This window comes from Phodopus roborovskii, unplaced genomic scaffold, assembly GCF_943737965.1.
Source record: "Phodopus roborovskii unplaced genomic scaffold, PHOROB, whole genome shotgun sequence".
Lineage (NCBI taxonomy): Eukaryota > Metazoa > Chordata > Mammalia > Rodentia > Cricetidae > Phodopus > Phodopus roborovskii.
The window spans coordinates 1,358,879-1,372,976 of NW_026125059.1; the positions used below are offsets into that span (position 1 = coordinate 1,358,879).

The 14,098-nt window shown below is 45.9% G+C and overlaps 1 protein-coding gene across 5 annotated transcripts in view; it reads left to right on the plus strand.

Annotated features, from left to right (window-relative positions):
• The window catches only part of Tcfl5 (transcription factor like 5), a 25,621-nt gene continuing 11,523 nt past the window's right edge, over nt 1–14,098 (plus strand). Inside the window, exons 1-5 of one of the 5 annotated variants that reach the window (XM_051184817.1) lie at nt 1–740; nt 1,599–1,782; nt 2,227–2,389; nt 7,023–7,266; nt 9,938–10,079. In XM_051184817.1, the coding sequence (XP_051040774.1) occupies nt 127–740; nt 1,599–1,782; nt 2,227–2,389; nt 7,023–7,266; nt 9,938–10,079 (1,347 nt within the window). In that variant the 5' untranslated portion in view covers nt 1–126. Of the gene's footprint in view, nt 741–1,598; nt 1,783–2,226; nt 2,390–7,019; nt 7,267–9,937; nt 10,080–14,098 lie in introns of all 5 variants that reach the window. The other 4 variants (XM_051184807.1, XM_051184842.1, XM_051184825.1 and 1 more) reach the window with 4 other exon arrangements.

The following is a 14,098-nucleotide window of genomic DNA, read 5'->3' on the forward strand; positions in this document are numbered from 1 at the left end:
CCCAACGGCGCGCCCGCGGTGGCCGGCGCGTCGTCCGCGGAGGCCGCGACCCCGCCTCGCCGCCCGCCCGCGTCTGCGTCGCAGTCCCCGCGCCCGCGCCCCGCCGTTGGGCCGCGCCGCGCCGGCATGTCGGGCCCGGGGCCGCGGGAGCCGCCGCCTGAGGCGGGCGCGACGGCCGGCGAGGCGGGCCCCGAGGGCGCGGGCGGCGGGGACGCGGCGCTGGGCGAGCCGGGACTGAGCTTCACGACCACCGACCTGAGCCTGGTGGAGATGACGGAAGTGGAGTACACGCAGCTGCAGCACATCCTCTACTCGCACATGGAGGCGGCGGACGGCGAGCTCGAGGCACGTCTGGGCTCCGCGCTGCTGGCCGGCCCGGGCGCGGGCTCGGGCGCGGCGGGCTCGCTGGCGCCGGCGCCGCCCGTGTACCCAGTGCTGTGCCCGCCGCTGGCGGCCGACGCGCCGTGCCTGGGCCACGTCGACTTCCAGGAGCTGCGCATGATGCTGCTGGGCGAGGCGGGCGCCGCCGAGAAGACGCCTGGCGGCGCGGACGGGACGCGGACGCGGGCGGACGGCGCGGCCAAGGAGGGCGCGGGCGGCGCGGGGCCGGACGGCGCGCCCGAGGCCCGGGCTAAGCCGACCGTACGCGTCCGTCTGGAGGACCGATTCAACAGCATGCCGGCCGAGCCGCCTGCGCCTCGCGGTGCGGAGCCCGGCGAGTCTGGCGTGGCGCTCAACAAGTGCGTGCGGGGCGCGGGGGCGTCGGGGAGGAGGGGGCCCTGCTCACGGAGCTGGTGCCGCCCGACGGGGTCGTTCTGGGCACCTGCCGAGTCTGGGTGGATTCCTGGAAGGGCTCCAGCAGGGCCGCCTGTTGGGTCCGGGAGGAAACCTGAACGGGGACATCGGGGAGACCTGCAGTGGCTGTGTAGACACCAGCCTTTCCCGAAGATATTTGGGAGGGCCTTTGTAAAGGGGCGGGCAGTCTGGGTACTAGACGTAGGAGGAGGTCCCATGCCTGCTTGCACTGACTCTGGCTGAGGGTGGTTCTGGAAGCTGCACCCCATACAACTGCTGGCTGGCAATTCTGAGGAATGCCTTGGGTCCTGTGAACCTTTGGTCTGTCTCTGAACCCCAAAAAGGAGAGGAAGAATTCTGGGGACTGTTCCCTTAGCTCCTGTCTCCCTCCCGACTGCCATGGGAAGCGGCTCTGGCCTCCAGTGCAGACTTGGACCTGTGGAGGAGAAAGGCTTGCTCTAAGATTAAGCTGACAGTTCCTGGCCCACTTAGTGCCCTCCCAGGCAGCTGTAGAAGAAGACACTTGACTGTGCAGTTTGACAGTCCCTCAGGCTCTGGCTGTCCTGGTCTTGCCCATCCTTGCCAGATTTGGAGGATGACAGAGATTGGTGTCAGGGAGTGCTGCAGGCAGGGAGGAGGCAAGTTAACTTTACCAGCACCGCTGGCCAGTGGATCTTGCAGGCGGTGTCCTGGACCACTAGAGAAGCAGGGCGGAGTCTGTGGTGGAATGGGTGATGGCAATGTATCGGGAGACTCTCCGACACCTGTTCCTCAGGTTTCTGGGTTTTCTTTTGTCTTGGCAGTTTGGTAACTCTTATTCGACATCCATCTGAATTAATGAATGTTCCTCTTCACCAGCAACAAAACAAATGTACGACCTTAGTGAAAAATAAAACTGCTGCTGCCACTACTGCTTTGCAGTTCACCTACCCGCTGTTTACAAGTGCCTGCTCCACTGGTGGGAACGCCAGCCTTGCACAGACACAGGTAAAGCCTTTTCATTTGTGTTAAATGCAAAGCTTGTAATTTAGTGCAGCTTTGTCCCAGGACTTTCTTTTCAATGGAACTGGTGACCTCTTTAAAAATATTTATGCTGTTAGGCATTATTAAGAAACCCAGTGAAAGGGCTGAAGAGATGGTTCATTGGTTAAGAATGCATACTGTTCTTGATTTGGTTCCCATCTCACAACTGCCTGTTAACTCCAGCTTTAGGAGGGGATCCTTCTGGCATCCAGAACACCTGCAGTCATGTGCACAAACCCACACATACACAGTTAAAATCTGTTTTTGTTTTGTTTTGTTTTGTTTTTTTGAGGGAAGTTTTTTCAGGAGGTTTGAGTGTAATTCTGTGGAGGGCAGTTTACTTATGCTGTAGTGAGTGAGGGGCACAGCTGCATATTGATACAATTCCTGTCACTTAACTTTTTCCAGAGTTCAAGTAACTCATGTTCTATACTGGAAGCTGCCAAGCACCAGGACATTGGACTGCCTAGAGCATTTTCTTTCTGTTACCAGCAAGAGATTGAGTCCACCAAGCAGACAGGAGGTAGTAGAAACAAAGCCTTGCCGGAGCAGGTTTGGATTAAGGTGGGAGGTAAGTAATAAACCAGCAGGTCGTAGCTGTGTATGCTCTTGACAAGCTGTAGCTGCAGAGTATTTAGGCTCTGGCGGATGGGCCAGGAGAGGACCTTTATATACACATATGAAAGAAGTCCTAGGGGTTTACTCTACATTCCTTATCCTCAGTAATCTCTTCTTTGAACTTTATTCTGAGTTTTGAACATCAAAGTTGACTCAAATTTGTGCACTTTGAAGCTTTTTCTTAACAGTAAAATGACAATGGACTAACAAACATCTTCAGGTGCCATAGCCCTGAAAGTATTTTGTAGTTTGTTTTATTTCATACTTTGGGGTTGATGATGAGTCTGAAATGAGCTGGAAGCTCCAAAGAGATAGAAATAACATGGTGTCGTGGCAATGGCGTGGCTTGGCAGAAGCCACTGGGTGAGCGATGAGAAGGTCTGGGGTATAAAGGAGCTGCCACCAGCAAACTGTTTCCCAGAGATAGTAACTACTACTCCCTGAAGTTTTCAGAACTGCCGGGGCAGGGTGAGATGGGAACTGCTGCTTTCTGTCAGCCCTCAAATTTTAAAAATTAGTTAACTTTTTATGTTCCAAACCCAGTCCCCCCCCCATCCACTCATCAGAGAGGGTTAGGCCTCCCCTAGGATGTCAACTCATTCTGTCCCATCACCTCAATGAGGCAGGACCAAGACGCCTCCCCCCAGACATGTCTACCCGGAGAGCAAGGTATCTCTCCAAAGAGACTGGGCTCCACAAAGTCAGTTTATGCATTACTGTCAGGTGTTGGTCCCACTGCCGGTGGCTTCGTATACTGCCTAAGCCACACCATTGTCACCTGTATTCAGGGGTCCTTGTTCAGTCCCGTGCCGGTTCCCCAGTTGACAGTATGAAGTCAGTGATCTCTCACTAGCTCTGGTCAGCTGATTCTGTGTGTTTCCCCATCATGGTCTTGACTCCTTTGTTCATATTATCGCTCACCCTTCACTTCGATTGTACTCTGGGAGGTCTGCCCAGTGGTTAGTTGTGGATTTCTGCATCTGCTTCCATCTGTTTCTGGAAGAGGGTTCTAGCTTCTCGTGTTGTGGGTTGTAGGCTGGTTATCCTTTGCTTTATGTCTGATATTCACTTGTGAGTGAGTACATATTATATTTGTCTTTCTGGATCTGGATCGCCTCACTTAGGATGGTATTTTCTAGTTCTGTCCACTTGCCTGCGAATTTTAGGATATCAGTGTTTCTTACCGTTGAGTGTACCTCATTGTGTAAATGTATTACATTTTCCTTATCCATTCTTCAGTTCAGGGGCATCTAGGTTGTTAGGAATAATGCTGCTATGAACATAGTTGAGCAAATGTCTTGTGCTGTGACTGTGGATCCATGGGGCATATGCCCCAAAGTGGTATTGCAGGGTCTTGAGGTAGTTTGAGCCCTAATTTTCTGAGAAATCGCCATAATGATTTCCACAGCAGCTGTACAAGTTTGCACTCCCACCAGCAATGGAGGAGTGTTTCCCTTTCTCCACATCCTCTCCAGCATAAGCTGTCATTGGTGTTCTTGATCTTAGCCATTCTGATCGGTGTAAGATGGTATCTCAGAGTTGTTTTGATTTGTAGTTCCTTGATGAACTAAGGATGCTGAGCATTTCTTTGTGTCTTTTGACCATTTGAGATTGTTCTGTTGAGAATTACCTGTTTAGGTATTTATCCAATTTTTTTAAATTGGATTACTTGGTACTTAGGTGTCTAGTTTCTTGAGTTCTTGTATATTTTGGAGATTAGCCCTCTGTCAGATGTGGGGTTGGTGAAGACCTTTCTTCATTCTGTAGGGAGCCGTTTTGTGTTGTTGACCATGTTCTTTGCTTTACCGAAGTTTCTCTGTCTCATTAATTCATTGTTGCTCTCAGTGCCTGTGCTATCGGTGCTATATTTAGGAAGTTGTCTCCTCTACCAATGTGTTCAAGGGTATTTCCCACTCTCTCTTCTATGAAGTTGTGTGGATGGATTTATGTTGAGGTCTTTGACCCATTTGGACTTGAGTTTGTGCATGTCGATAGATATGCATCTATTTGCATTTTTCTATGAGTTGACATCCAGTTATACCAGCACCATTTGTTCAAAATGCTTTCTTTTTTCCATTTTATATTTTTAGCTTCTTTGTCAAAAATTAGGTGTTCATAGGTGTGTGAGTTTATATCAGGGTCTTTGATTCAGTTCCATTGGTTTGCCTGTCTGTTTTTGTGCCAATACCAAGCTGTTTTCATTACTGTAGCTTGCTGGGGGAAGTCCTTCTGTATATGAGGCAGGAAGATAGGCAGGACTAGGACAAAGAGAATTCTGGGAAAGGTAGGCAGGGAGGCCCGCCATGCTCCTGAAGGAGTAACAACATGCCAGGGCATTACGGGTAAGCCACAGCTTTGTGACAATACATAGATTGATAGAAATGGGTTAGTAATTATGACAGAGCTAGCCAATAAGTAGCCCTACTCATTGGCCAACAGTTTAATAACTAATATAGTATCCATGTGTTTATTTGAGGCTGAGAAGGGCAGCGGGCCCCGAGTAGGACAAAGAAACCACTCACAACAGCAGCTCTAAGATAAAGCTTGAAGTCAGGGGTGGTGGTACCTCCAGATGTCCCTTTATTGTACAGGATTGTTTTGGCTATCTTGGGTTTTTCGTTATTCCATATGAAAATTAGTATTGTTCTTTTGAGATCTGTGAAGAATTGTGCTGGGATTTTGATAGATAATGCATTGAATCTGTAGATTGCTTTTGGTAGGATTGCCAGTTTTTGCTGTGTTAATCCTGCCTATCCATGAGCATTGGAGATCTTTCCATCTTCTGATTACCTCTTCCGTTTTGTTCTTCAATGACTTGATGTTTTTGTCATACAGGTCTTTCACTTGTCTGGTTAGAGTTACCCAAGATATTTTATGTTGTTTGTGGCTATTGTGAAGGGTGATGTTTCTCTGAATTCTTTGTCATCTGTGTATAGGAGGCCTACTGATTTTCTTTTTTTCATTAATCTTGTATCCTGCTACATTACTGAAGGTGTTTATCAGCTGTAGGAGTTCCCGGGAAGAACTTTTGAGGTTACTTATACATACAACTATATCACCCGCAAATAGCAGGAGTTTGACTTCTTGCTTTCCAATCTGTATCCCCTTGGTCTCCTTTTGTTGTCTTATTGCTCTAGCTAGGACTTCAAGTACTGTATTAAAGAGATATGGAGAAACTTGTTTTGTTCCTGATTTCAGTGGAACTCTTTTGAGTTTCTTTCTGTTTAGTTTGATGTTTGCTGCTGGCTTGCTGTATATTGCCTTTATTATGTTTAAGAATGTTCCTTGTAGCCAGGTTTTGGTGGCGCACAACTTTAATCCCAGCACTCAGGAGGCAGAGGCAGAGGTTCTCTGTGAGTTCAAGGCCAGTCTGGTCTATAGAGCCAGTGTCAGGACAAAGCAATACAGAGAAACCCTGTCTCGAAAAGTGTGTGTGTGTGTGTGTGTGTGTGTGTGTGTGTGAGAGAGAGAGAGAGAGAGAGAGAGAGAATATTCCTTGTATCCTTGATTTCTCCAAGACCTTTATCATGAAGGGATGTTGGATTTTGTTGAAGGCTTTTTCAGCATCTAATGAGATGATCATTGCTTTTTATCTTTCAGTTTGTTTATATAATGGATTATTTTCATATGTTAAACCATCCCTGCCTGCATCTCTGGGATGAAGCCTAGTTGATTATGGTGGGTGATGTTTCTTGGATTCAATTTGCCAGTATTTTTACATCAATGTTCCGTGAGGGAGATTAGTCTTTGATTCTCTTCCTTAGTTGTATCTTTGTGTGGTTTGGGTATCAGGGTAATTGTAGCCTCATTAAAGAGATTGGTATTGTTTCTTCTGTTTGTATTGTGTTGAACAATTTGAGGAGTATTGGTATTATTAACTTTTTGAAATTGCTGAAACCATCTGGTCCTGGGCATTTTTTTTTTTTTGGTTGGGGCCTTTTGATGACTGTTTCCATTTCCTTAGAAGTTACAGATCTATATAATTTATCTTGTCTTGATTTAATTTTGGTATGTGGTACTTATCCAGAAAATTGTCCATTTCCTTTAAATTTTCCAATTTTTGGAGTATAGGTTTTTGTTGTTATGCCCCCCCCCTTTTTTTTTTTTTTTTTTTTTTGGTGTTTTGAGACAGGGTTTCTCTGTGTATCTCTGGCTGTCCTGAAACTAACTCTCTAGACCAGCCTGGCCTCAAACTCACGGAGATCCGCCTGCCTCTGCCTCCCAAGTGCTGGGATCAAAGGAGTGTGCCACCACTGCCCGGCTTGCTTGTTTCTTTAATTCCTACTTGATAATATTAGAATCTTGGATTGAAATGCAAAACATGCATGGGTAAATGTGTAGGCACACACACAGTCAAAAAGAAAAGAAAAAAGCATATACCCGTAGTCCCAGCGTTTAGGAGGATCAGGAATTCACAGACATCTTCAGCTATATTGTGAATTAAGGGAGTCCTGGGCTTCATGAAGCTCTTTCTCAAACAAACAAACAAACAAAAACAAGCTACCCAACAAAGATATTCTACATTAATGGGAATGAGTTAAGAATAAAAAACTAAATGGCGGCTTTTTTCTTCTTTTGCAAAGAAGAAGCGCTATGTAAACAAGCAATCAATAAGAGGAATCGGAGTAGAATCCGCCAGTTGGACACAAGTGTTGAGCGAAGAGCCCTTGGGGAAATTCAGAATGTGGGAGAAGGCTCTACAGCTTCACAGGGCACCTGGCAGTCTTCTGAGTCCTCACAGTCAAACCTCGGGGAGCAGACGCAGACCGGACCTCAGGGAGGAAGGTCTCAGCGTCGGGAGAGGCATAACCGGATGGAAAGAGATAGAAGGTAATATAGCGATGGACCATGGGCTCCATCCATACAGTTGTCTTAGATGTGTCGGCTTTTTCTGTGATTGTTCACCCTCTGTCTGGAGGTTTAGGAGTCCTTGAGACTCAGTGATCTCTGGGGAACTCATGCTCTGGCCACAGTGGCAGGGTATAAAGCAAAATGACTCAATGTGTATGGGAAGAGCTAGCGTGCATATTCCCAGCAGTCTTCTCCTGGAAGATTACATAAGACCTTGTAACTGAGGACTCCAATGTTGTCTTCCAGAGGCACCCACTGAGGTGCACCAAACAGGAGGGCTCATTATCTCGTGACAGCCCCTATCAGGCACACTGTGAATACCAGGTTTCCGGTGTAAGCCATGTTGCTTACAGAATTGAGGTCCTGTGGGCTGCAGTTCATTAGTCTCCCCAAGCCCAAGTTCCCAGATACTAGGAGAAGACCAGCCTTGTCAACAGGTATTGTGGTAAATAAGGATCAGTGCCACAGAAGGACTATCTCACTACAAACAGGTCTTTAAGAAGAGTACTGGGCCTTCAAGTTAACTACACAGTAGGTAACATTGTAGCATTATGTTTTTATTTGGGGAGTATTGAAGAGGTGGAGGAAGGGGGATTGCTTCCAGTTTGAGGACAGCCTGGGATATATAGTGAATTATAGGTCAGTCTTGAATGGCAAGACCCTGATCTGAAAGAAAGAAGAAAAGAAAAGAAAGAAGGGAAGGAAGGAAGGAGAAAGGAAGAGTGTTGGGAAAGAAGAAGTTGAAACTTTTATGAAGTGAGTTATGTAAAAGTGAGTTTAACTTTGGATGTTATATGTGCTCCTCTGGGTAGTATAAAAGATTGCTCATTTTTCTCTATTGAAGTTGGGTTTTTATTACAACGTTTAATAATAATAATTTGGTCACTTATGAATATTGTGTATATGTTTTCAGCTCAGGAATAATAGTATTTAATGACATAGCATTGTATAATTGAAGTTCCATTTTTGAATGAGCCTAGGTGATTTATTGCTTTTTAGAGAGATGTATTAAAACTAGGTAAATACCTTTCTTCTTTCTTCCTCTTCTCTCTCCTTTCTTCTTCCTTTTTTTTTTTTTTTTTTTTTTTTTGGCCAGGCTGGCTTTGAATTCACAGATATCTGCCTGCCTCTGTCAATTTTTTGGTGTGTACTTTTTAGAGGTGTGTATTTTACCTACATGTATATCTATACACTACTTGTGTGCCTGTGGAGGCCAGAACAGGGTATTGGATTCTGAGTCTGTAGAGTTGTGAGCCACCATGTGTGTGCTGGGAATTGAACCTGTTTCCTCTGGAAGAGCAGCTAGTCACTGTGCCTTCTCTTCAGCTGATTTATTCTTTATGAGTATGAGTGTTTTGTATGTATGTGCCTGGTGACTGCTGTGACGGTTAGATCATCTCTGGAACTGGAGTTTCAGATGGGTGGGAATCACCATGTGGGTGCTGGTGATCAAAGTAAGGTCTGCAAGAGCAAAACACGCTCTTAACTGATGAGCCACCTCTCCAACCCCGTTGCATCCTCTTTTTTTGAGGCAGGGTTTTCTTCTGTAGCCCAGGCGTTTTTCTTATTATTCCTGTACAAAGGTCATGTTATACTTGAGGGACTTCCTTTAGTCTGCTGTGATTGTAAATTGAGTTCTGCTCACCCTGATGTGTGTTTAATGAGCACATGGGATCGCTGTTCTGGGAAATTCTCAAGACCAACTAGTTTATTGGCTTCTGATGAGTTCTGTGCTGTTTGAGTTTCTCATCTATAGGATAGAATTGTTACCTACCACACAGACCTGAGGTCAGAACTACTTGAGCTGATAGGGAAAGGGTTTGGGCCCTTGGCTAGAAATTAGAGTGCATCTAGTAAGTGCCTGTAGGTGTGTGGGTGTGAAGATGTATAGCGTGAACTACATGTACCGTGTAACCATACACTGTCAGCACAGCAAGGGCTTGCTTTGTTACTGGATGTGGTATGTAAAGCTTAAAACAGGCTGTGACTTAAATTCTCTCGAGAAGATTTTTCTTCTGTGCTGGTGATGGAAGTCAGGACTCCAGGAAATAACAGGCAGGCATTCTCCTGCGCTTCATCCCCAGCCCTAAAAGCTCTAAAAGTGAACATGTTTATTTTTATGGGCTAGGTCCTCACTGCATCTCCAGGCTGGGCTTGAATCCATGGCCGTTGTGCCTCAGCCTCTGAGGTGTTTTTTAGAGGTGTGCATCATCTCCAGGCCCTACTCGTCTAAAAGCTGTGCCTGAGCCTGAGCACATCATCTCTGTACATGGAAGCAAGCCATGCTTCCAGAACAACCTTGTGGGGCTGGTTTTGGAGTTCAGTGTCCAGCACTGCAAGAAAAGAAAGAGAAAACAATAGGAAAAAAGAAAGCACTTGCCCAGGAGTTTTGTTCTTGAGTTCAGGGATTCGCAGTCATCCTTCGTATAGAGAAAGTGTAGGGAGCTGCAGGCTGCTGGGCCACTACAGGGGCTCTGGTGGCCCCGGGAGCAGCGGCCTCTGTGGACAGGTGCTTAGTGCCCACTGGCTCACCTGAGGCTTCAGGAGGGGGCGCGCCTCCTCCCTCCCGAATCAGCCCCATGCATTCTGCTTCTTTGATGAACAATGAACACCAGCATTCCTGTGTGATTACTGTGGATTTTGACTGCAGGCGCAGAATCCGCATTTGCTGTGATGAGCTGAATCTTTTAGTTCCGTTCTGCAATGCAGAGACAGATAAAGCAACAACCCTTCAGTGGACCACAGCATTCCTGAAGTACATTCAGGAAAGACATGGGGATTCTCTTAAAAAGGTGAGTATCGTGAGGTGGACCTCAGTGTTCCTGAACTGTGCTCAGAGAAGATGGGTTTCTGATGTGGTGCCTGAAAAGACGGGCAGAACCCTTAGAATGCTCTGTTGTAGTTGTCAGTGTTCTTCTTATCCCTTCTTCCTGGACTCTGAGGTTGGGTATGAGGTTCAGTATGAAGGGAGTTCTGCCCAGATTTGCTTGTGAAATATAGATGACTGTCAAATGTCAATTGTTAGATACCAAACTAAGTACTTGTTGGGTCTGAATGGCATTCAGCACATGTTTTCCTCTCAGAACCTGGTAAGGACAGCAGATACAGTTCAGTGGTAGAGTACTTGCCTAATGTTTATGGAGCCCTGGGGAGGGAAAAAAGTGGACACTTTGAAAGAAATGAAAGTAAGAATAGCAATGTGGGGGTATGAAAAGTGATGAAATCAGTAGTCTGGACTTGTGGCTTCAGGTGGGTTCAGAAGGCAAATTCTTAGATTTCTGTGGTGTGTGTAACCAGTACAGGCTGAGCCGTTCTTCGGGGACTGCTGACACTCTGTTCCTTTCTTTCCACACATGGGCTGTGATAGCTAGCCCCCCTCTCGGTTCTTGCTTTGGGAGCTGGCTTAGTCCTGGGATGGGCTGGTAGAAGAAAGGGAACAGTTGTGGGCTGGTTCAATGTTAGGTTTTGGCCTCATAATTCTGTTGGTCACAGCTTATGGCCTTTGTCCTTCAGAGAAGTAAGGCCTTAGGGAAGTAAGTGACATCCTGGTATTAGAGTTCTCTATAGGAACAGAACTGATAGAATGAAAGAGAGATTTATTTGAATGGCTTATAGGCTGTCTTAGGGTGTTTATTGCTGTGAAAAGACACCATGACTACAGCAACTCTTATAAGGAAAACATTTAATTGAGGGGGTTCACTTATAATCAGCATGGCAGGGAGCATGGCGTGCTGGAGGAGTAGCTGACAGTCGTACATCTCACAGGCAGCAGGAAGTCAACTGTCTGTTATATTGAAGGAAGCTTGAACAAGAGAGACCACAAAGCCCACCCCCATAGTGACACACTTCCTCCAACAAGGCCACACCTCCTAATAGTGCTACTCCTTTTAGAGGTCATTTTCTTTCAAACCACCACATAGGCTAGGGTCCAGCTAATACAACAGTGGCTGTCTACCAATGGAAGGTAAAGAATCTTCAGTGCCATTGGAATCCTAAAGTACTAGGCTCTAATGCTAGGGAAGAAATGGAATTGTCAGCAAGAGCAAGCAGGGAAAAAGAATACACTTTCATATTCCTTCCTTCCTTCCTCCCTTCCTCCCTCCCTCCCTCCTTCCTCCCTCCCTCCTTCCTTCCTTCCTCCCTCCCTTCCTTCCTCCCTTCCTCCCTTCCTCCCTCCCTCCCTTCCTTCCTGCCTCCCTCCTTCCCTCCATCCTTCCCTTCCTTCCTTCCTTCCTTCCTTTCTTCCTTCCACTCTTGAGACAGGGTTTCTCTGTAGCTTTGGAGCCTGTCCTGGAACTCACTCTGTGGATCAGGCTGGCCGTGAATTCACAGCCATCCGCCTGCTTCTGCCTCCCGAGTGCTGGGATTAAAGGCGTGTGCCACCACTGTCTGGCATCGTGCTTAAATTTCAGATGAATACAATAACTGAGTCATAATTGTGCCTAAATGATACAACTGTTCCTCATACAACCACAAATGTGTTATAAATTTAGAAAAGGTAGTGGTGTCCCTTGAGAGACATACTTTTAGTATCTCAAGCTTAAATATGACAACAACTGATAGTCTCATAATTGTTGTTACATTATATGATAAAGAAACCACGGAAAGAAAACACAAGTATCTATACACATTCTTTTTTTAAAGATTGATTTATTATGTATACAGTATTCTGCTTGCATGTATGCATGCAGGCCAGAAGAGGGCACAAAATCTTATTACAGATGGTTGTGAGCCACCATGTGGTTGCTGGGAATTGAACTCAGTACCTCGGGAAGAGCAGCCAGTACTCTTTAACACAGATCAAACAAAAATGCAGTAGGCTTCTTACCTAATTTATTCTTGGAAACACCATGATTGGTTAGCCAGTACCAAAGGTCTGTACTAATCATGACAACATAAAATTTACTTTGTTCTGACCATTACAAGTCAAGCCACTGTGGATATTGCTTTGTCTATGCTGCCCATGTGATAACTGTGATCACCTTGCCTTTGGTGATTCAGGGCTGCCATTGGGCCCTGGTACTTCGGGCCTTACACCCATTGCATTTAATTCATCACAGTGAGCAGCAGCGTCTCCAGCCCTAAGTTGCACAAGGAAAAGCATGAGAACAAAGTTCCCCCAATGTGCTGGCGTCCCGCTCACTATTTTACAGGGTTAGTGAAGGCGCGCCCTCTAGGCCTTCCCATTGTGAGGGTTAGGTTTTACACAGTGTGCCCACTCCAGAAGTTCAGTTTCCCGGGGTGTTAATATCCCTTCATCAACAAAAAGCCAAGGGATAGCAGGCATTTCCAACTCCTTTTCATGGCCCATCTTTTGACAAATGCTTCAGTCAACCATTCAAACAACTGATATCCTTCCTTCCTTCCTTCCTTCCTTTCATTTTCTGTATGAGCTTCCCTATTAAACCTAGAGGAACTGTATCAATCAACTCAGCCTGATCCAGTTTTATGTTTCTTCCACCATTACCCCACATCCTTAAAATCCATTCCCACACATATCTCCATGTTTGAATGAGTTATAAATTTCATTAAGCTCTTTAGTATTGTAGCACACCTTATGGACTATGAGTTTTATCTCTCCTCTAGGAGCCTGCTTAGCCTTTAGTCTGGTTTTTAGGTCTAGAGGCAGCTATTGGCAGGTCCTAAGGGACATCCATATTGTCATTTGGCATTTCCTTCAGTGAAAGTCACCGCTGGTTTAGCAGATGATGGAAAATTAGTCTTCCTCTGTCAGAGGTGGGAAAGGCAATTTTTCAGGGAGTGGGGTGGGAATACATCTTCTGCAGAGGGTGGAGAGACTACTTCCTCAGGTGAGATAAACCCGAGTTCTCAGCTTCGATAGAGTCCCACAAATCCCCATCCCAAGTTACATAATTCCACTCTTCACCAATGGATGCCCTTACTTTAATCACTGACACTCTCTGAGTCTGGGACTTGAATTTCCTCTGTAATTCAGCCAGTCTTATAATGAGGGCTTCAGTTTGGTTTTCTACATTTGAGCTCTATGGCTGACAGAGAGAAGACTCTTCCAGGCCCCATTTAGAAGCCTTTAGATTATTCATGGGCACAGGGGGCCAGTCAATCTTATTGTTGAGTTCATTGTTTTTCACCGTATTCTGAGGTGTTGTAAGTTGGTTAATTTTATCATGAAGCTCATTCTTTTCCTTTATCAGTTTATCCAGAGATGCTAGGAGCAACCAATCAGCATCATCATTTTCCTATTTCCACAAATTGTCAAAAGTTTTATATACAGAGTCACCAAATCCATTGCCTCTCACAGTTGGTGAGTCAGTATAATCAAATGCATTTGCCTCCTTAAGTTAGTAAAATAGTTCACACTATGGGGTTTCTAGTACTCTCTGAGCTTCCAGGAGAGGCTTCAGTAACTGTAGATGTTGGCAAATTGGAAAGCTTATTCCAGATACTTAAAAATTCATCCCCAAACTTCTGTTGCTCTAGAACCACTTCTGGTACTAAAATCTGCATTTGTCAGGATTTTCTAGAGGAACAGAACTGTTATAGAATGAGTCTTCTTATATATTGTACTAGATAGATAGATAGATAGATGGATGATAGATAGATAAGTAGGTAGGTAGGTATAAAGAGGATTTATTAGAATGGCTTACAGTCTGAGGTCCAGCTAGTCCAACAGTGGCTGTCTACCAACAGAAGGTCCAAGAATCCAGCGGTTGTTAAGTCCATGAGGTCTCAGCTGGTCTTCAGTGCACACTGGAACCCTGAAGAAGTGGGCTCTGATGCCACTGAAGGACTGGACTGGACAGCAAGAGTGGGAGCAAGCAGGCAGAGAGGC